At 47.4% G+C, this 23,422-nt stretch overlaps 1 protein-coding gene across 1 annotated transcript in view; it reads right to left on the minus strand.

The window, feature by feature from the left end:
• The window catches only part of C9 (complement C9), a 212,190-nt gene that overhangs the window by 169,997 nt on the left and 18,771 nt on the right, over positions 1-23,422 (minus strand). The window contains exon 2 of the mRNA XM_086960567.1: positions 11,191-11,308. Within this exon, the coding sequence (XP_086816693.1) occupies positions 11,191-11,308 (118 nt within the window). The remainder of the gene's footprint in view (positions 1-11,190; positions 11,309-23,422) is intronic.

Genomic DNA, 23,422 nt, shown 5'->3' on the forward strand with positions numbered 1-23,422 from the left:
ACCTACAACCCAGCACACACCTGTGAGCGCGCTGCCGCCGTTCAGTAAACTTGTGGAACCTGCCACCACCTCTCCTCGCTGGAAGACATGGATTTTTGAGGCTGGACAACTACTTCATCGGGACCCGGGAGAGCAAAGCACATAACGCTGGGTAGGAATTCTACAAACCTTTCGAGCACCTACCCAACACAGGAGTAGCAAATGACTACGATGCACCTGTTGGAGCACTCAATGTGCTCTTTGACCCACAATTAAACCCGGACTATGAGCGTTTCAAACTCCGCCAAGCCCGCCAACGGGAAGGGAAATCCATTGACACCTTCTACACACGTTTGCAAGAACTAGCCAGCACATGCACTGCTGATGATCAACTCAAAAAAGTGAGATTGCAAATCATACAAGGCTGCCAAAACAAAACACTGAGAGGCCTCATTCTATGCCAGCCTGAAATAGCCCTGGAAGACATCTTTATTCTGTCCGATCTCATTACCTATCCAACCCCAGAGTGACATAAATGGACATCGCCATCACGCAACAACCGAAAGATCCCCGACAGTAAAGATTGAATGCGCTGACGCAATCTGTAAACATGGAAGAGGGAACTGGCCTCGACAAATAGCTAATCCCCAGCTGGGATCCCGATGCGGGTACTGTGGGAAAGAAGAACACCCCCTGGAAGAATGCCTAGTGCAAGGACGAACATGCTCGAAATGTGGCATCTTGAACCACTTCACCACCCCATGCAGAGATGGGCCAAGGAACAGAAGCAGACTAGGCAGACGGTCACTATCGAAGTCAGTGCGGCAATTTAATCTGGAAGACCCAGAACCCAAAGGAACATTCAAAACATCACATCATTGGCCCTCGTCTAGAAGACTCGTCCCCAGATGATGAAGAAGAAATATTCCTCTTCTCATTTTCAGGTAACCTCACGCAACTCAGGTGACCACAACCTACATGAATGGTTGAAGTAGCAGAATCTAATATCAAAGCCCTGATTGATACAGGAGCCTCTGTTAACGTAATAGGGATCCAGCAATATTGGTAACACCATCCACGCCCTCCGCTGTCCCCAACTAACACCAAGATATTCACATATGGAAGCCAGACACCATTACCACTAAAAGGCAAAATGACCGTCCAGCTAAGAGCATAAAACCAAGAAATCATGACCGCCTTCCAGGTGGTCGATAGAGAGGCAGATACCCTCGTCAGAAGCCACACAACAGAGGACCTAGGGCTGGTCACTTTTGCGATCGCCGTTAGGTTTTTCGAGATGAATGAGATATTGGACTCGTTTCCTCACCTGTTGCTAGGGACCAGGTATTTCAGGGCTCTGTCGAATGCATATTGATAAATTTAGCAAGCCAGTAGCCCTCCACCACCGTTGAATACCATTATACCGGATGTCCTTGGTCGCACAAGAATTACACAAACTCGACTAACAAGGAGTAATAGAGAAGGTTTGGGTGTCACCGCTAAAAAAGCCAAAACAACCCAGCAAAATATGGCTGTGCATAAACATATTCCTCCCGAATCCGGCGATTAAAAGAGAGAGACACATAAAGCCCACGATGGGCGACATAATAGCTGACTTCAACAGCTCACAAAGGTTCCTTAAATTGGACCTCAATGCTGGCTCGACGCACTTAGGACTACGCCGGTACAAACGGCTGAACTTTGGAATCTTATTAGCTGCAGAATTTTTTCAGGATGCGATTCGAGAAACTCTTTCTGGCCTGCAGGGGGTACTGAATGTCACTGACAACATTTGGATTAATTCATCATTTATTAAAGAACATCACCAGCACCTTAGAGCAGTGTTGAAGAGGCTGGCTGATCATGGCTTACATATGGACAAGTGCTCATTCTTTCAGAACTCCATCGAGTTCTTTAGCTACGTGTTCAACCAGGAAGGAGTTCAGGTAGACCCTTGCAAGTCCCATGCCGTCAAGTAAGCACCAGCTGAAGTGCGCAGATTCCTGGAAATGGCAATGTGCTGTGGCCGGTTCATTCCCAATCTAGCAACCATGGCTGAACCTCTCCAGGCCCTAACTAAAAAAAGATACTGCATGGAAGTGAGACCGTGGCGTAGAGGCTATTCACAACATCAAGGAGGCACTGCTCAGCAAGATGATGCCAAGAAAAACACAGAACTACTGGCCAATGCCAGTCCTGTAGGCCTGGGGGCATTGATCACCCAAGAGGTGGAACCAGGGAAATGGCCACCCTGTGCATTCACCAGCAAAGCCCTCATGCCAATGGAAGCACGATACCCTCAAATAGAAAGGGAGGCACTTGCAATCAAGTGGGCATGCAGCCATTACTACTTCTTCCTCAGCAGACAACCATTCCGTGTAGTCACTGACCACTATCTGCTTGTTCCCATATTCCAATGTACTGCACCACACCCTCAGCCGTGAACTGAACACTGTGCGATCTAGTCACAACACTATCAAATAGAGCTAGTCTACAGACCAGGCATCAAAAACCTGCTGACTTCCTTTCCGGGCACCCAGCGATTCAAGCGGCAGGTGACACCGACAACACCACCACAACGGAAGACTATGTAAATATGGTGTATCAAGGAGCATGTCCACACGCGATCACTATCAAGAAAATCAGCGAAGTGACTAGAGTTGACCCAGTCATAATGAGAGTCATGGACGCCCTCCAAGGCGCTAGCTCATCAGGTAAAATACGCCGTAAAATCTTAATTCAGAGTCAGAGATTAAACAGGCATGTTTTTAACGCCTTCCTAACAGCTGCCAATTTTCGTCCTTAAGCCTCTGGGTAAGAGACTTCAAGAGTCTGGTCTTACCAACCAGAAAGCTTCTGCCGCCCCAGGAGCTTTTCCTGAACCTGGGAATCACCAGATTGTAAAACTGAGCTGAGCGTAGATAGCGCGGTGGAATGTACCGTCGGAAGTTCTGGTTGAAAAAGGCTGGTCCTATGTCATGGGTTGCTTTAAATGCTACGCAGAGCTTTGAACTCAATATGTCTTTTCACTGGTAACCAGTGTAACTCTTTTAGCGCAGCAGTGGGAGATCAGTCCTTGGGAATGTCCAGCAAAATACGTGCAGCTGCATTTTGTACAATCCGTACTTTAGTTAGGCATTTAGTCCTGAGATTGATAAAGAGCCCGTTGCAGTAATTGGCTCTGGACAAAACCAGAGCAGAGATCACCAGCTTGCGTAGATTACCAAGAATGAATGGAAGGATTTTTCTGAGTAATTTTAATGTGTAGAAGGATACAGATGTGACTGAATTGTGGACAATTATGAAGAGCAATATGTCTTGGTTGATAGTATTAGTCGGAAATAATGTAGGATTGAGTCTGGTGGGGAGGGAGGGAGAATTGGGTAGTTGTTACTATCAGGGAGGGGGGTGGTTCTTGATTGTATGAGAACTAATTGGTACATACACTCAATCAATCAATCACTGCATTTCTAAAGCGCGCTACATACCTGTGAGGGTCTCAAGGCGCTGGGGGGGGGGGGGCGCTACTGATCGAAGAGCCAGTTCTTGAGAAGTCTTCTGAAGGCCAGCAGGTCCTGAGTCTGTCGTAGGCTGGTAGGGAGTGCGTTCCAGGTCTTGGCGGCGCCGTAGGAGAAGGATCTGCCGCTGGCGGTGGTTTTCCGGCTGCGAGGGACTGTGCGAGGGTGAGGTTGGCTGAGCGGAGGCTTCAGGTGGGGATGTGGAAGCTGAGTTGGTTGTTGAGGTATGTAGATCTGGTGTTGTGTGCCTTGTGTGCGTGGATGAGGAGCTTGAAGGTGATCATCTTGTTGACGGAGAGCCAGTGCAGGCCTCTCAGGTGGGGTGTGATGTGGCTGCGTCGGGGGACGTTGAGGATCAGTCGTGCCTAGGCGTTCTGGATTCGTTGTAGTCATCTCAGGAGCTTGGTTGTTGTTCGTGAGTAGAGGGCGTTCCCGTAGTCGAGTCTGCTGGTGATGAGGGCCTGGGTGACGGTTTCTCTCGTGTCGGGAGGGATCCATTTGAAGATCCTGCGTAGCATTCGCAGGGTGTTGAAGCAGGATGCAGAGACGACGTTGACTTGCCTGGTCATGAAGAGGGTGGAGTCAAGGATGACCCCCAGGTTGCGTGTGTGGTGTGTGAGTTCCGCGGCTGTGCCTAGCTATGTGGGCCACCAAGAGTCGTCCCAGGCTGATGGGGTGGGTCCGAGAATGAGGACCTCCGTCTTGTCTGAATTCAGCTTCAGTCTGCTGTCCTTCCTCCAGTCGGCTACGGCCTTTATTCCTCTGTGGAGGTTGGCTTTGGCAGAGTGGGGGGTTTTGGTGAGGGATCTGATCAGCTGGGTGTCGTCAGCGTAGGAGGTGATGCTGAGGTTATGTTGTCGCACGGCGTGGGCAAGCGGTGCCATGTAGATATTGAACAGCGTCGGGCCGAGGGAGGATCCCTCTGGGACGCCGCAGATGATCTCGGTGGTTTTCGAGCGGAAGGGTGGAAGGCGGACGCTCTGGGTTCTGCCGGAGAGGAAGGATGTGGTCCAGGCTAGGGCCTTCTCTTGGATTCCGGGGTCATGGAGGCATGCTGATAGGGTGCGGTGGCAGACTGTGTCAAAGGCAGCTGATAGGTCCAGGAGGATGAGGGCGGCTGTTTCTCCTTTGTCCATCAGGATCCTGATGTCGTCAGTGGCGGCAATGAGGGCGGTCTCTGTGCTGTGGTTGATGCGGAATCCGGATTGGGAAGGGTCCAGGATGTTGTTGTCTTCGAGGTAGCGGGTTAGCTGTTTGTTGACACTTTTGCCGGGAACGGGAGCAGGGAGATGGGCCGAATGTTCTTGAGGTCCTTGGGGTCCGCCTTGGGTTTCTTCAGAAAGGCGTTGATATCGGCGTGCTTCCAGCTTTCCAGGAAGGTTGCTGTCTCGAAGGAGCTGTTGATTGTTTTCCGGTGGTGGGGTGCAATGTTTGTGCTGGCTTTGTTGAAGACGTGGTGAGGGCAGGGGTCAAATGGGGATCCGGAGTGGATGGAGTTCATGGTTTTGATGGTGTCTTTGTTGCTGACATTGGCCCGAGCGGTGGTCGCAGTGGTGGTGGACTCGGTGGTGGGGGAGGGGGTCTCGGAGTTGAAGCTGTCGTGGATGTTGGTGATCTTGCGGTGGAAGAAGGTGGCTAGGGAGCTGCACAGGTCTTGAGATGGTGGGATGTTGTTGGTGCTGGAGCTGGGGTTGGAGAGTTCTTTCACGATACTGAAGAGCTCTTTGGTGTCGTGTGCGTTGTTGTCTAGGCGGTCCTTGAAGGCGGTCCTCTTGAAGGTCCTAATGAGTTGCTGGTGTCTGGGGGCGGCGCTCTTGTGGGCTGTGTGGCTGTCTGGTATTCAGTCGCAGAGCCATTTCTTCTCCAGCTTCCTACAGGTGCGCTTGGAGATCCGGAGGTCTTCGGTGAACCAGGCGGCTTTCTTGTTGGTGTGGTTGGCTGTGGAGGTCTTGAGAGGGGCGAGGGTGTTGGCGCAGTCGTTGATCCACTGTTTGTGGTTGGTTGCGGCGGTGTCGGGGTCGGTGGGGTCGGCGGGTGGTCTCAGGGTGAGGGTGGTAGTCAGTTGGTCCTTGGTGACCTTGCCCCAGCAGCGGCGTGGCAGCTGTTGGGTGCGGTGGTGATTGGTGGGTTTCCTGAAGGTGAGGTGGACGCATCTGTGGTCGGTCCAGTGGGCTTCGGTGGTGTGGTTGAAGGAGACGTGGGGGCTTGTGGAGAAGATGGGGTCCAATGTGTGTCCAGCGGCGTGGGTGGGCGTCGTCACGAGCTATTTAAGTCCGAGGTTGGCAAGGTTGTCGATCAGGGCGGTGGAGTTGGCGTCGTTATTGTTCTCGAGGTGGAAGTTCAGGTCTCTGAGGAGGATGTAGTCCGTGGAAGCGAGGGCATGGGTGCTGACGAGGTCAGCGATGGTGTCGCTGAACTGTGGTCTTGGTCCGGGTGGTCTGTAGACGAGTGTTCCTCGGAGGGTCGTGTTGGGGTCGGTGTGGATCTGGAACTGCATGTGCTCGCAGTGGCGAGGGTGTCGACGGTGTTGGTTGAGAATCTGAGGGTGTCCTTGTGGATGATGGCGATTCCCCCTCCAACTCCGTTGGTGCGGTCTCTGCGGGTGATCTTGTAGCCCTGTGGGATGGCTATGGCGATGTCTGGTGCCGAGGTGGCATTCAGCCAGGTCTCCGTCAGGAAGGCCACGTCGGGGGCGGTAGAGTCTAGGAGGTCCCAGATTATGATGGCGTGCTTGCGAGCGGAGCGGGTGTTGAGGAGGATGCAGCGGAGGTGGTTGGATTCTCTGGTTGGTGGTTTGGTGGGCTGGATGCTGGTGAATCTGCAGTTCCGGCAGGCGAAGGGCCCTTGGGTGCGCTTTGGGGTGGCCCTGTAGCAGGGGTGGTCTCGTCCGGTGTTGAGTGCGTGGAGGGTGCTGGAGTCGTAGTGCAGTCTGGCATTGCAGGGGCGTGGGGTCCGGGGTTTCTGGTGCTGGGCCCGGTCCAGGCGCGGATGGGCGCAGAAGGGCTTGCCTTTGGCGCGTCAGTGGCGCGGCCGCTGCACGCAGTTTCCATATGAGGGGCAGAGGGAGGAGCAGCTGGGAGGTGGGAGCGGGGCGGCCAATGTGGGACAGGGGGGTGGGGCCGCAGGGACGCAGTGGCGGTAAAACGGTGGGCGACACGGGAGGCGGGGGAGAAAGAGAGGGGGCACAGGGGCAAAAACGGGCACAGGGGCACAGAAAGCAAGAGATGGACACTGACAAAACAGAGGGAAAACCCGCAGCAAAAACAGAACTCAGTAGGATGGACACCAAAGAAGCGCCAGCAAACAGAGCTCAGTAGCGATGCAGGCGGGCCAGCACGAGCAGATCACAGGTCACACGGGGGGCTGCGTGGCGGTGAGGGGAGCGACCTGCCTGGTGACAGGGTCAAAGGTGTACATTGTATAATTGTAATAACTTGCAGTGTTTATAATTAAAAAAACAATAAAATATGTTTTTTTTTTAAAAGAAGGATATGGAGGTGACCTGGTTCACATGGCCTTCGAATGTGAGCTTGGAGTCAAAGGTGACTCGTAAGTTTTTTATTTTATTTGTAGGGATGGGCAAAGATCCCAGTTCTGATGGCCAGAAAGTGGTGTTGCTGCCAAACAGTAGAACTTCAGTTTTATTGGAATTTAATTTCAGACAGTTGGTGACCATCCAATCCTTGACTTGACGGAGGCAGGTATGGAACGGTGCTGCTGTGTCCAAAGGTGAGCCTGTCACTGATACCACAATTTGGGTATCGTCCGCATAGGAGATTGCTGAGAAACCCAGAGATCTAATCAACTGCGCAGGGGGGCAACATAGATGTTAAAAAGGGTGGGGCTCAATGATGAGCCCTGGAGTACCCCACAAGGCATTGTAAATCTTGGCATAACTTTCTACAAGATGCCAATGACTGGCATGGCTCCGACAGAGAGCAGCTCGGAAAGATGTGAAGCGTGTGTGATGATCTGAGTGCCAGTGCAGATGGTCTTCATTACAAGGGTCTTGCATCGTAATCCCTGAAAGTCTCCAGGCCCGCGTAACGACCCTTGCCCACGGAGGCCATCAAAGGGCGGTTCGGTTGAAATCCCAGATGAGAGAAAAGATCTGGTTCCTGGGGCTAAAAGTCACTGTGGATGACTTTGTGCTACAATGTCCATCCTGCCAGATGGCAAGTACTCAAGAACCCCCAGTGCCTATCATCACCTAAGAACCATGCACAATACCCTGGTCCAAGATAAGCCTCTACTTTGGGAGCTTTCCAGGCAGAAGGATCACTGTAGTACTGAGCAACAGCTACTCCAAATACCCGATAGTTGGAGTGATTGAGTCTACAGCATTCACGAATGCTGGCCAGAGCTGGAGAAGACTTTTGCTCCACTGGGACTCCCCCAAGAGATAAAGACCGACAAAGATCCACCATTTCAATGGGCTGACTTCAGGGACCTACTCATGTCTCGCGGTATAAGACATTGCCACATCACCCTGCCGTGGCCCCAGGCTAATAGTGACGTGGCCCCAGGCTAATGGCGAAGTCAAACGTTTTATGCATACGCTGAATAAAGTGCTACATATCGCAGTGGCAGAGGGCGCCAATCCGGAGATAAGCAGGCACCAATTCCTGTGGGGGGGGCCTCAATGAACTACGCAATGGTCCCCTTGGTCTTTAATGCTTAACGGACATTGGAGGGACACCATCCCTGTATCCAGACAATGGACACTGATGCAGTATGAACCAGCAGGTACCCAAGCCCGGCGAGCCCGGACCAATGAGCGCTTCAGCCTAAAATGGTGCGCCAAGTCTCGTCAGGTACTACCTGGGGATCTTGTGTTGATATGAGATCGGTGGCCTGGATGGAAATTCCGGACGCCTCCCCTCAAACCAGCACTTGGACAATTTCACATGTGAATGGGTCTAAGGCCACTGCCAAGAAAGGATGATAAGTTGTCACGAGTAATGTGTCATGGTTCCAGAGAGTAGCCCGCCGTAGCCAAGACATCACACAGTCAGAAGATGAAGAAGCCAGCCAGGGGGGCCTGAGCCCGCAGCTGGACTCTGAAAGAAGTACCCTTGCCAGTCCTCAAGTTGAGTCACCGGAGGTGAGAGAAGATATAGACACAAACCCCCAACATGAGTGGGTCAGAAGCAGTCGTTCCTACACCCAAGGTTACAACCTGAGGCCAAATCCACCGCCAAGCCAGAAACTGAGACTTTGCTTCCAAAGCACTTAGATGCAGGTTAACGCCAAGTTGGCTAGGGATGTAATGACCTCAGCATGGCTGTAGTGGTGCTGGAATGACCTGGAAACTGCACCATGTAACACCCTCTGACCAGGCGTGGCCAGAGGTTATAAAATAAAGCTTCGGGTTTTCCCCCTGTAACTACATTGCCGTGTGCCTGTGCTTCTTGCCTGCAGCAGTGGCGCACCAGACTGACTCTGCAGCCTATAGCCAATTAGGCAACACCCTTGCAGCAACCAACTCTTCTCTCCTTATGTCCACCTACAATCTCCTACCCGGGTTATTTAAAAAGAGAACTTGGCGTGACCCTCACAAACGTCCTTTATTTAGCAAGTCACCCAATCATTATTTTTTCCTCTCCTTTCCCTGCCCAAGTCTTTCATAGCTGTCTTTGGTGTATTTTTTTAATTTTTTAGAATGGACACCCACTTCCTCATTCTTAGATTATCCCCCCCCGTCCATTGTACTCTCTTTTAAAACCCCCTTACACTACCCCTGCTCCCATTCCGTACGTGTTTTCATTTTGGATTTACCACCATCCGTGTTAACTCTTTATAGGGATTTGACTGAAACTGAAAAAGAAACTGCTGCAACACTAATAGTCTTATCTTCTGGACCAACTTTGCACTACCAAAGCTATAGAGCACAGACCTGGAATGATATAGGATCAATTTTTGCACAAAGGATAGAGATGGGTGCTGTGTGATGGGTCAGTAAGGTTCCAAAATCAAAATAGATTGGACACGCACTCCAAATGCTTCAAACTGATCTGTAAATTTGTTGTGTGCTCCTGGGGTATCACCCCCTGACTGGGGTGTCCTAGTAACTGCAAAAAGCGGCGGCACTGGTTTCAGGGACGGCCCCCTGGGCACAGCGTATGTGCTCACAACACAGTGAGTTATTATTATGAACCACAAAACAATATATGCATCCAATATTCCAGGATTAGGATTGTCAAAGTGGAATTTTATTCATTCACTTCAGAAATCTTAGTAAGGTAAGTAATCCTTCAGGATAGTGTTATTCCATTATGTGGAGAAGTGTGGCTCAGGGGTTAGAGGCGGCAGACCTGGAGCTTGAGTTTCGGCCCTGGACCAGGGTTCAATTCCCCGCCTCGGCGGGTCTTGGGCTCAATAATCCCATGGACTCGATAATTCTCGCTCCGGTGCCTTCTCGACTCACGGGTTCACACTCTGCGACTCTGGGCAATAGCTTGCTTAATCTCCACATTGGCCCTTCGCGGCGGGATGCCTGGCTTTCACCTTGTGGATACCCTTCCAGGGTTATCTCACAGGGGAATACCAGGACGGGTTCCCTAAGCAAGCGCGGAGATGCCCCAGGGTAAGTCCTGCGCTATATAAGTTTCATACATTTACATTTACATTTACATTTAGCTGGTACACAATTACACTATTCCAAGTTTCAGCCCTCAGTTTAGGGGATACAAAACACACATTGTGCCATGATTACGATGTGACTTACATAGATGGTTTCAAATCTGACAGCCTTATTACAATGAAGGGTGTCGGATTTTAAACCGGCCGGTCAGACCGACTGGTTTCTGAGAGGGCTCAAGGACACCACTGATAATCCCGTATGTACGGCGTTTACTCCGTGAGGATTATGATGTCGGTTTATGACAGGCTTTTCAAGACGGGCTTTCAGACATGAAAAGCCTGTTGGAAAGTGACTTTGGGGGCCCCTAGCAAGACCCCCTTGCCACAGCAGCCTCTGGTTGGAGAACGTGCCCCCCCTGTTGCTCCCTGCACCAAGTGGCAGGCACCTCTCGGTGCAGGGATTAACTAAAACACCCATTTCTCTATGGAGCTTATGCTACAGCAAGTTTACAGCTCCAGCACAAGCTCCCATGGAGATATGGGAGTGTGCAACCGCACCATGTGCGGTCGCATTCTGATAATGCGGTCGGGACCACTGACTGGAGGCCAGCCGGTCCCAATTCCGCAACTGTGTCCGACATTGTATTGAGGGCCTGTGTGTCTTCCCCTGGTCTTTGCTGTGTAACAACTAAATGTGCTGTGCTGGCATACAAGATTTTCACTAGTTTTTCCTCCTGCCACATGTTGTTATCTCTGTTAGAGGGATACTCTTATAACACAAGACTTGGAATTTGCTCCGTTTCCAGAGGTTTTCCTGGATTTTTAGCACACTATTTACCATGAGCAATCAAGGATGGAGAAGCTGTTGCTGACATGGGTACATTGATCACCAGCAACGGTGGACTGTGGAGATCTTCCACGTTTTACAATCATTTTATGAATGGAAAAGAGAATAACACCACAATACATTAATACATGGTTTGCCGTAAATCTCAGTCTATTGGTCAACTTTATAATAGATCTTTATATTGCTTCCTCTTTATGTCCAGTCACATCAGGAATGATCATGTTAACATTTTACTGATGTGCTCATAGAATAATCTACAATTACCTTTTCTTCTTTGCATGGGTCACACTCGCTCCATTCACCCCAATCGCTGAATTGGCAGTCTATTGGAGAAGGAGCACCAACTTCTCTTTTCAGCCTATTCAAATGCTCATCTGAAAAGCTAACAGAAAAGGTTGCTTAATTAGGACACAATTGCACATTACAATCTTACAATAAATTATTACAAAACAACCAATTGTATACAAATGTGCAGACAATACAGCTCAATGCATTTAGAAGTCTGGTGATAGGTTAATCAATAATAGGTAAAATGGTAATTACTGATCGGATCAAGGGGATTTTGTGGCACATTCATTGCTCATTTGCCCCGTGACATATAACAGAGACTTATCATACTGGTTTATTGCACGTCATGTGGGGTTTTGAAGATGGTAGCAATAAAGAAAACTTTCATATAATGCAGCGGCATACTGCGCTGACTATATTGGTCAACAAGCAACTCCCAAAACAAGACAGGCAAAGCCAATAGGTCTGGCATTGGCTGCTTGTTTTGTTATGATTTTTGTAAAACGTTATTGTTAGGCCACTGTTGGGCCCTCTCCAGTGTAGAAGAAAACATTCTCTAAAAGCAAAAGCGAAAAAGGCGCTTGATGCCAAAATAGTTCCTGGCACCGAGGTAAATGCTTTCTGGTGGACCTGCACCTTCCAAAAGAGCAGAATGTCAAAACTCACAGCACTTTTAGCCAGTGGCTCAGGTGGGCTGGCCTATTACATTCATAGCGTATGCTGTGGTGAGTGGATGATAAAACAAATGAATGACGCAACAGGTCAATGGAGGAAGAGGGCTTCCTGGAAGCCCCTGGAAGTATATATTATGCTTCAAAGAGCAAACCAGCATAAGACAGTACAGGTTATGATTTATTAGTCTCCCCCAATTGAATCAGCCCGATGTAGCAACGGTGACATTTATTTTGATGACTCTTGCAGTTAATGCATTAGGAACTCAATCATACTCATGGTTTATATTATACCCTAACTGCATTTCTGTTTTTTTTAAACATGTTTTTCAGGTATAGGACCTAAAACACAGTTGTGTCAAGCTTACAATATTCTTACCTTTGCTGCCACACATTCCCTCTGGAACCGTCAGGTGTGCTCATACATAGATGAGCGGGAGTGTGCAGCCCCCTTGTCAATGACAAATAAAGTTCAGCCAGTACTGACAATCAAACAAGTGTACCCACTCTCCTCTTATAGGGAGGAGTCGCCCCAAGACCCCTAGGCCAGGTGCCCACCCCCACCATATGGAAGAGTACATACAGCATGCTCAATGCGCTGCCTGTAAAGTACCAGTTACAATATAAGCTCCACGTGGACCCTACTGGAGTTACAAACCAATGCGACTCTTGTTCGGGGAAATATGTTGTGTTGACACGAACCGTGACTGTGGTCTTAGAAAGATAACACTTCAGTGTCCCAGGCAGAGGCCTCGGACTGAGAGGAGGACTGCCCCCGGCCCGTTGGGGTCCTATGGGCCAAGTCGCGTACAGGGAGGGGACCATTTGAATCTGGTGTATCCTACAGGCAGTGTACGCGTGGCATGTCCCCTGATGGAGTTCTCCCCCGCTCTGTAGAACATAGCTGTACATGGGGGAAGCAAAAGGCTGCACCTCCATGACCGAGGAAGAAGGCTTCTAATGAATGGACCCTCTAGCAGTGTGGTCAAGGGTGGTCAGGGGCTGGAATATTTCCTGTGGACAGGGAATTGCTCCATACCCTTTCAAATTTCTCCATTTGGTCATTAACTTGATGTATGTATGTGCTCATAAGCTGCCATGTCATGCATTGCCTGATGCCATGTGTGAATATTTGTTGGAAGTGGGGACCGCCACAGTCGCAAGACACACTTTAGCTACCACTAGGGCTGTCGCAAACCAGCACCTGTATTGGTGTGGGACCTCAGGGTAGAGGGTGTCTTCATGAAGGTGGGCTGTCTGACCTGCCAATTGTGAGTGCATTCCATCGTTATTGCGAACATCTGTACAGCATAAAATAAATACGGAGCATTTCCATGGGATATGCACTATGCCACAGTTGGTTGCAGGACACTTCCAGCATGTTGCACCCAGTAAGAGACTCATGTCGTGCAATCATTTCAGAGACACAGTACTTCCCATGTAGGATTTTGTAATAGCTCAGTTTTAGGCTCGATTCTCTCAATGCTCTGCCATGCCTCACTAAAAGCTCTGCTCAAGGCCGAGACGTTGAGACCACTATTCTGTCATGTGTCATGAGACAGAGGAAGAGAATATGTGCCTAGTTAGTAGATTCCTGACACTGCCCCCTGGAACATTCTTATTTTTCTTAGTTATTAGAGCGATGAGGATTCACACTAAATCAGAGGCGTGTGTGAAAAATGAGCGGATGGACACTGACAAAGTCTTTGGTAGTCCCAGTAATAGGTTGTACCCAATTGGAAGTCTGCCTGTGCTTCAGTGAAGGTATTCAGGCGATCCTCTGTGGCTAAGTGGTCTAAGATTAGCAACCCCCTCGTGCTGAAAGCTTCCAATTCAGTTCTTCTCCCCAATACAGATGTGGCCATTCCCCAATAATGGGGCTCCTTTAGGAAAAGGATCTCGCCTAGGAGCTAGTGCCCTTTACTTATTGCAAACACCGTTGCATTTATTATTGGGTTAGGAGCTCGCTGCCATACCTTATTATCCATGCACAGTGGATACAGAGGTCCATCCTGCCACCAGATGTATTTCTCCAGGGATAGCCGGAGCAAGTTATCCAGTAAATTATGCATCATACATTGTATTTGGGCTAGCTGGGAGGCTAACCAGTAATGTTATCCGTGGGGTAAGCAGAGCCCTCCACTCTCTATGGCCGTATATAATATGTGTAACTTCAGTTAGGGTTTCCTTCCTGCACAAATCTACTCCTTGAGCAAGCGGTTGCGATCATGCAGCATGAGTGTCTGTATATGGAGTGGGACCATAGAAAAAAATAAGTTCAATTGCTACATTTGACCCCACAAAAAGTTGTTAAGGGTCGTCCTACGGGCATGAACTGGTTGTATGGCAAATCAATATACAAAGAGTATGTAGGTCCTAAAGTTGTCCCATGAGGGAACACCACTAGTGTATACCCATCACAAGGGCGGTCAAAGGAATGTGAATATTCTGGATCAAGGGCCCTCACCCACACAGATGGGTGGCACGCTTCATCATTGGGCATCTCCTCATTGGGCCAACCCTGCAATGCCCATCGGGCCCCTCGAGGGGGCTGTTTGCCAGAGATCTTTTCAAATGAGCAAGCCTATAGTGAGGGTGCTAAAAGAGAAGAATAGAAGGGAAGTGAGTGAAATACTGAACATTTCTAAGGGCCACCTTCTCACTATTTTATTGTAATGGCAGTTCCTGTCAAGATTAAAACAGAGTGAATCAAGGCAGGAAAATGTGTTCCTTCTCGTTTCTATCAAGGGATTGATTTAAAAAATGGGTCAACATATTTCGTGCCCAATCTGAATAAAACACATGTGAAGTGTAGCTGAGCTAATATCTCTTACCAAAACTATCATTAAAAGAGGTAAAGAATTCCCACCCTTTCTAAGTAATAATCAGGCCCCTTAGGTATTGCAGGGAAAAACGCAGTGTGTGCGGTCTGGGGTCGGATGGCCTACCCACTCACTGCAATCCTGGAGGTGCCTCAAGGATTTCTGTGAGGGGGTAGATCATCCAGCAAAGGGTCAGAATTATTTACCTCTCGTCATGATAGTTTCAGTAAGAGATATTGGATCAACCACACTTCACAGGTGGTGTATTCGATTGGGCACTTTACCAATTTGAACACCTGTCCCAGTCTCTTGTAGGGTAGGTTATTTGATGGTCCTGATGAATTGCCACAAAACATTCATGACTTTGTTTAAGGTAAGAAACATGAGGAAACATATTTAACTCTATCCCTTGAGATAAACAAGAGGGAACATTACTTCTTGTCTAGTTTCACTGTGCTTTAATCCTGACCAGGACCACCATGACAATAACATAGTGACAAGGTGGTCTTTTCTCATTTTTACACACACATGGAGGATGGGTCAATAGCACACAGACATGGAGATGGAGCCACTGACAACAGCACAGCAGGAACAGTAACATGAGGGTACTGATTGTGGCAATGATAGAGACGCATTGGCACTTGAAACACAGGCACTAATGCAGACCCGGACCACTGTCGCTGACCGAAGGAATAGTCGACTCAAGATGAGGGTTCAAGGGAATAGGCAAACTAAACAGATACACTGACACAGGATGAGGATCCAAGGGATTAGGCGAACTAAACAGATACACTGACACAGGATGAGGGTTCAAGGTAATAGGCGAACTAAACAGATACACTAGCACAGGATGAGGGTTCAAGGGAATAGGCGAACTAAACAGATACACTGACACAGGATGAGGGTTCAAGGTAATAGGCGAACTAAACAGATACACTGGCACAGGATGAGGATCCAAGGGAATAGGCGAACTAAACAGATACACTGACACAAGATGAGGGTTCAAGGGAATAGGTGAAATAAACAGATACACTGACACAGGATGAGCGTTCAAGTGAATAGGTGAACTAAACAGATACACTGACACAGGATGAGGGTTCAAGGGAATAGGCAAACTAAACAGATACACTGACACAGGATGAGGGTTCAAGGAAATAGGCTAAATAAGCAGATACACTGACTTAGGTTGAGGATTCAAGGGACTAAGAGACCTAAACAGATACACTGGCTCAGGATGAGGGTTCAATGGAATAGGCAAACTAAATAGATACACTGACACAGGATGAGGGTCCAAGGGAATAGGCAAAATAAACAGATACACTGACACAGGATGAGGGTTCAAGGGAATAGGCCAAATAAACAGATACACTGACACAGGATGAGGGTTCAAGGGAATAGGCAAACTAAACAGATACACTGACACAGGATGAGGGTCCAAGGGAATAGGCAAAATAAACAGATACACTGACACAGGATGAGGGTTCAAGGGAATAGGCGAAATAAACAGATACACTGACACAGGATGAGGGTCCATGGGAATAGGCAAACTAAAAAGATACACTAACTTAGGTTGAGGATTCAAGAGACTAACAGACCTAAACAGATACACTGGCTCGGGATGAGGGTTCAATGGAATAGGCAAACTAAACAGATACACTGACACAGGATGAGGGTCCAAGGGAATAGGCAAAATAAACAGATACACTGACACAGGATGAAGGTTCAAGGGAATAGGCGAAATAAACAGATACACTGACACAGGATGAGGGTTCAAGGGAATAGGCAAACTAAACAGATACACTGACACAGGATGAGGGTCCAAGGGAATAGGCAAAATAAACAGATACACTGACACAGGATGAGGGTTCAAGGGAATAGGCGAAATAAACAGATACACTGACACAGGATGAGGGTTCAAGGGAATAGGCAAGCTAAACAGATACACTGACTTAGGTTGAGGATTCAAGGGCCTAAGAGACCTTAACAGATACACTGACTCAGGATGAGGGTTCAAGGGAATAGGCAAACTAAACAGATACACTGACACAGGATGAGGATCCAAGGGAATAGGCAAACTAAACAGATACACTGACACAGGATGAGGGTTCAAGGTAATAGGCGAACTAAACAGATACACTGGCACATGATGAGGGTTCAAGGGAATAGGCGAACTAAACAGATACACTGACACAGGATGAGGGTTCAAGGGAATAGGCGAAATAAACAGATACACTGACACAGGATGAGGGTTCAAGGGAATAGGCAAACTAAACAGATACACTGACTCAGGATGGGGGTTCAAGGGAATAGGCTAAATAAGCAGATACACTGACTTAGGTTGAGGATTCAAGGGACTAAGAGACCTAAACATATACACTGACTCAGGATGAGGGTTCAAGGGAATAGGCAAGCTAAACAGATACACTGCCTCAGGATGAGGGTTCAAGGGAATAGGCAAACTAAACAGATACACTGACATAGGATGAGGGTCCAAGGGAATAGGCGAAATAAACAGATACACTGACACAGGATGAGGGTTCAAGGGAATAGGCAAATTAAACAGATACACTGACATAGGATGAGGGTCCAAGGGAATAGGCGAAATAAACAGATACACTGACACAGGATGAGGGTCCAAGGGAATAGGCGAACTAAACAGATACACTGTCTCAGGATGAGGGTACAATGGACTAGGAGACTTAAACAGATACACTGACTCAGGATGAAAGTTCAAGGGAATAGGCAAATTAAACAGATACATTGACACAGGATGAGTGTTCAAGGGAATAGGCGAACTAAACAGATACACTGATACAGGATGAGGGTTCAAGGGAATAGGCTAAATAAACAGATACTCTGGCACAGGATGAGGGTTCAAGGGAATAGGCAAACTGAACAGATACACTGACACAGGATGAGGGTCCAAGGGAATAGGCAAAATAAACAGATACACTGTCTCAGGATGAGGGTTCAAGGGAATAGGCGAACTAAACAGATACACTGGCACAGGATGAGGGTTCAAGGGAATAGGCGAAATAAACAGATACACTGACACAGGATGGGGGTTCAAGGGAACAGGCTAAATAAGCAGATACACTGACTTAGGTTGAGGATTCAAGGGAATAGGCAAGCTAAACAGATACACTGTCTCAGGATGAGGGTTCAAGGGAATAGGCAAACTAAACAGATACACTGACATAGGATGAGGGTCCAAGGGAATAGGTGAAATAAACAGATACACTGACACAGGATGAGGGTCCAAGGGAATAGGCGAACTAAACAGATACACTGTCTCAGGATGAGGGTACAATGGACTAGGAGACTTAAACAGATACACTGACTCAGGATGAAAGTTCAAGGGAATAGGCAAACTAAACAGATACACTGTCTCAGGATGAGGGTTCAAGGGAATAGGCAAACTAAACAGATACACTGACATAGGATGAGGGTCCAAGGGAATAGGTGAAATAAACAGATACACTGACACAGGATGAGGGTCCAAGGGAATAGGCGAACTAAACAGATACACTGTCTCAGGATGAGGGTACAATGGACTAGGAGACTTAAACAGATACACTGACTCAGGATGAAAGTTCAAGGGAATAGGCAAACTAAACAGATACACTGTCTCAGGATGAGGGTTCAAGGGAATAGGCGAACTAAACAGATACACTGGCACAGGATGAGGGTTCAAGGGAATAGGCGAAATAAACAGATACACTGACACAGGATGGGGGTTCAAGAGAATAGGCTAAATAAGCAGATACACTGACTTAGGTTGAGGATTCAAGGGACTAAGAGACTTAAACAGATACACTGATACAGGATGAGGGTTCAAGGGAATAGGCAAGCTAAACAGATACACTGTCTCAGGATGAGGGTTCAAGGGAATAGGCAAACTGAACAGATACACTGACACAGGATGAGGGTCCAAGGGAATAGGCAAAATAAACAGATACACTGTCTCAGGATGAGGGTTCAAGGGAATAGGCGAACTAAACAGATACACTGGCACAGGATGAGGGTTCAAGGGAATAGGCGAAATAAACAGATACACTGACACAGGATGGGGGTTCAAGGGAATAGGCTAAATAAGCAGATACACTGACTTAGGTTGAGGATTCAAGGGACTAAGAGACCTAAACATATACACTGACTCAGGATGAGGGTTCAAGGGAATAGGCAAGCTAAACAGATACACTGTCTCAGGATGAGGGTTCAAGGGAATAGGCAAACTAAACAGATACACTGACATAGGATGAGGGTCCAAGGGAATAGGCGAAATAAACAGATACACTGACACAGGATGAGGGTTCAAGGGAATAGGCAAACTAAACAGATACACTGACTCAGGATGGGGGTTCAAGGGAATAGGCTAAATAAGCAGATACACTGACTTAGGTTGAGGATTCAAGGGACTAAGAGACCTAAACAGATACACTGACTCAGGATGAGGGTTCAAGGGAATAGGCAAGCTAAACAGATACACTGTCTCAGGATGAGGGTTCAAGGGAATAGGCAAACTAAACAGATACACTGACATAGGATGAGGGTCCAAGGGAATAGGCGAAATAAACAGATACACTGACACAGGATGAGGGTCCAAGGGAATAGGCAAACTAAACAGATACACTGTCTCAGGATGAGGGTACAATGGACTAGGAGACTTAAACAGATACACTGACTCAGGATGAAAGTTCAAGGGAATAGGCAAACTAAACAGATACATTGACACAGGATGAGTGTTCAAGGGAATAGGCGAACTAAACAGATACACTGATACAGGATGAGGGTTCAAGGGAATAGGCTAAATAAACAGATACTCTGGCACAGGATGAGGGTCCAAGGGAAGAGGTGACCTAAACAGATACACTGACTCAGGATGAGGGTTCAAGGGAATAGGCAAACTAAACAGATACTCTGGCACAGGATGAGGGTCCAAGGGAAGAGGTGACCTAAACAGATACACTGACTCAGGATGAGGGTTCAAGGGAATAGGCAAACTAAACAGATACACTGTCTCAGGATGAGGGTTCAAGGGAATAGGCAAACTAAACAGATACACTTACACAGGATGAGGGTCCAAGGGAATAGGTGACCTAAAGAGATACACTGACTCAGGATGAGGGTTCAATGGAATAGCTAAACAGATTCATGTCTCAGGATGAGAATTCAAAGGAATAGCTAAACAGATACACTGTCCCAGGATGAGGGTACAATGGACTAGGAGACCTAAACAGATACACTGACTCAGGATGAAAGTTCAAGGGAATAGGCAAACTAAACAGATACATTGACACAGGATGAGGGTTCAAGGGAATAGACGAACTAAACAGATACACTGATACAGGATGAGGGTTCAAGGGAATAGGCTAAATAAACAGATACTCTGGCACAGGATGAGGGTCCAAGGGAAGAGGTGACCTAAACAGATACACTGACTCAGGATGAGGGTTCAAGGGAATAGGCAAATTAAACAGATACACTGTCTCAGGATGAGGGTTCAAGGAATAGGCAAACTAAACAGATACACTGACACAGGATGGGGGTTCAAGGGACTAGGCGAACTAAACAGATACATAGTGCAAGGGTATCTGCATTGAGGGTAAGATTGTTTATGTGCAGGAAGGTCTCCCTTCCTGCACATAAACAATCTTTAAATGCCGTTTTATAACTTCTAGTGTGCTACTTAATGCAGCACACATCATGTTTTTTTTAATCATTGTGTATGTGCATGAAGGGACACCTTCCTGCACATAAACAATCAAAGGTTTTTTGCTGTGTCTAGGTGTGCTCCACTAAGCAACACACATGGAAACAGCAAAAACGAGGAGAAATTGAACATTTCTCCTTGTTTCGCCAGGTTCAGAGCAGGATTTTCCTGGTCTTAATTGTGGCGCTGCCTCCTATTTATGCCCACCTTGTAAATAGGGGGCAGCGTCAAAACGAATGGGTGTTGTTGTGGGCGTTCCACTGCAACCCCCATTGCCCTCCCCTTTCACATTAAGTATGGCCTGAAAGGGTGCCTTATTTACAAGGCAGCGTTAAGCCATGTTAAGAGGCTTAACACTGCCTTGTAAAAAAGGCGAAGCTCAGTGGCGTAACAAAGGCCCCTGCAGGTCCCGCAGTGCGGGGGGCCCAAGCTCTACGAGGCCCCTCAGTACAGTATTCTGGCCTGCAAGCACCCGAGTATTTCCAGAAGGTGGCCCCTCCTTGCACTTTGTAGGGAGGCCCCCTCAAGTTTTGTTTCGCCACTGGCGAAGCTCCTATCCCCACCACAAACCTCCTGAAAAGTGACATTGTGGTGGCGATAGGGGCTTGTAAATATTCTCCTTTGTCTCTTAAAAGCTCTCTTCTGGTAGCTGTCAGTTTGTTAAAAAAAAATCAGGTGCATTGGGTATTAGAAGATAATTTGGGAGGGGGCCTCGAAATTTCTACAACCTAGGTGCCTCCACAAGGTTGAATTTGGCACAGCTGTAGTAGGGAGAATGCGAAATTGATGCTGACGCAGGGAAACTCAAATTGCCAGTGGCCCACTGACCTGGGGTACAAAGGCATTCGTATGGTGAAAAACAGTGGCATTGGAACGTAGGGTTAATTCTTTAGGAGACACTGACGGAAATGTACGGAAAAAGGGCAAGGACCCTGACACGTAGACACTGACATGGAAACATTAGCATACTGATCGCAGGAGACATTACCATTGACAAGGAGACACCGACACAGCTACATGAATGAGGGGACATAGACACTAGGACATATATGTGGGGATACCTGACACCTGGACATAGCAATTAAGTCTCTGGGATCAAGTCATGAGGACAGAAGCAATGACACAGGGGTCAGGATTAAACCACAAAATCAGGGTCACAGAGGCTGGAAGACTGCAGACTCTGGTAGGCCCTGGACATGCAGTAATTGCCACATGTTAGTTCCCATTTCCTGATATTTAATACTCCTCTATCAACCATTTAAGGACCTATTCACAAATCCCACAGGAAAAATAAAGGACAACATTATTCTCATTTTATTTTTCATTGTTGGCTGTGCAAAGGTACGGGCCGGGCCAGGTTGTGCTTCCCACAGAGCAGGCAGGGGGGGGAGTGGTGGCACTTTCTTAAGTGTGCATGACTGTTTGGCTGACCTTCTTGGGCAGGCCAAACCGTCATGCGCACTTGGCATGTTCTACACCGGGCTGTGATATACAGCCTGGGTGGAGAACATTCCCAGCCTCCCAGTCCCTGTCTGAGCACCGAACCACAGTGCTCGAACCAGTCGCAACGCTGCTGGAAGTCAGTATAGTGATTGGCTAGAGGAGTCGGGAGCCTGGGTGCTTCCTGCTTCGTCTACAAAGAGGATGAAGGAAATGCGACCACTGGGAAGGTAAGTGATTTTTTTTTCCCTTTTCTTTTTTAACCCCTCCCTTCCCGTCGCACCACAACTGCCCTGTAGCAGCCGCAACTGCGTTCTTGACATTCTCCTGACCCCACCACACCTGCTTCTTGATATATTTTTTCAAATGTAAGCATTCTATCTGCCATTTTTGCCCTCAAATTTTCTATAGAGTAAATGTCAGAAACCACCTGGTTAGACTTAGGAAGTGCTCTCTTTATATTTTTTACAAATAGTAGCTGTCGCTGCCTTCAACCAAATAGACTTTCACATCTCCATGTAGCTGTACCAAACTGAGTTAGAGCTCGTGCCTAGAGCCCTGTATAGGCAGGAGCGACCCCTCTGAGAGGAGTCCTGCTCATAAATTGTTTAGATAGGTCCAATAGAGAGCCTGCAATTATTTGAACCTATCTGAATTAGGGATTGTGTATGAGTTCCGATATTCATCTATGGCATTCATGTGTACTCAATCCCCTCACTTCTTAATAATGTGGGTCGTGTTTCACTGGTATGAAGTCCGGATGAAGAGTAAATGGGGAAAGGAAAGATTGGAGAGTAGTGACCCACTCTGGACCAGGCCCTTCTGGTGATCTAGTGATATTTTATTTATGTGTGAGAGTGTTCTACTATGTGGTCTGTGATGTGTAGGGAGCAATAACAGGTTCTGTAGATTACACAAAAATCTATTCTTTCAAATCAAGCTTACTCTATAAACATTTACACTATTTTCTTATTCTAATCTGTAAATTTAGAAATAACACCTACGACTGTCACACCTTTTAAAAATAATAAGATGGCAGTGTAGAATACTGTTAATACCAATAGTTAAAAATAGGGTCCCAAAGATAAGTTAACACGTTTAAAATGATTATTATTACTAACCTGCACTCAGGGGGTTTAATACCACTTTATTTAACAATTTTTGGAGAGCTTTTTAATAAAGAAATATGTATGCCATATGATTGATCACTCTGCTACTGTTTTATATCTGTAAGATCATCACTACACTGCACTCTGATCTAGAATAATGGCATGCCAAAATGTATGCTAGACTGTTGAAATACAGTATTCACTTATATGGAGGATCACGACGGTTAATGAAGTCTTGGGAAATAATTACTCAATGTACTCATGCCAGATTTACAAACACACAAAAAATAGAAATTTACAGCCGTAAGCTTAATACCTCAGTGAGTCCAGATTAATTAGTTCACAGAGGTTGCCTAGGATATTCTTGGAATTGTGCAAGAGTCTCAGGTTTCCAGACACACACCAGTAAAAATGCAAAAATCCTATATTTGACAATAACAACAAACAAGATCC

The sequence above is a fragment of the Lissotriton vulgaris genome, chromosome 3_1, assembly GCF_964263255.1.
Source record: "Lissotriton vulgaris chromosome 3_1, aLisVul1.2, whole genome shotgun sequence".
Taxonomy (NCBI): domain Eukaryota; kingdom Metazoa; phylum Chordata; class Amphibia; order Caudata; family Salamandridae; genus Lissotriton; species Lissotriton vulgaris.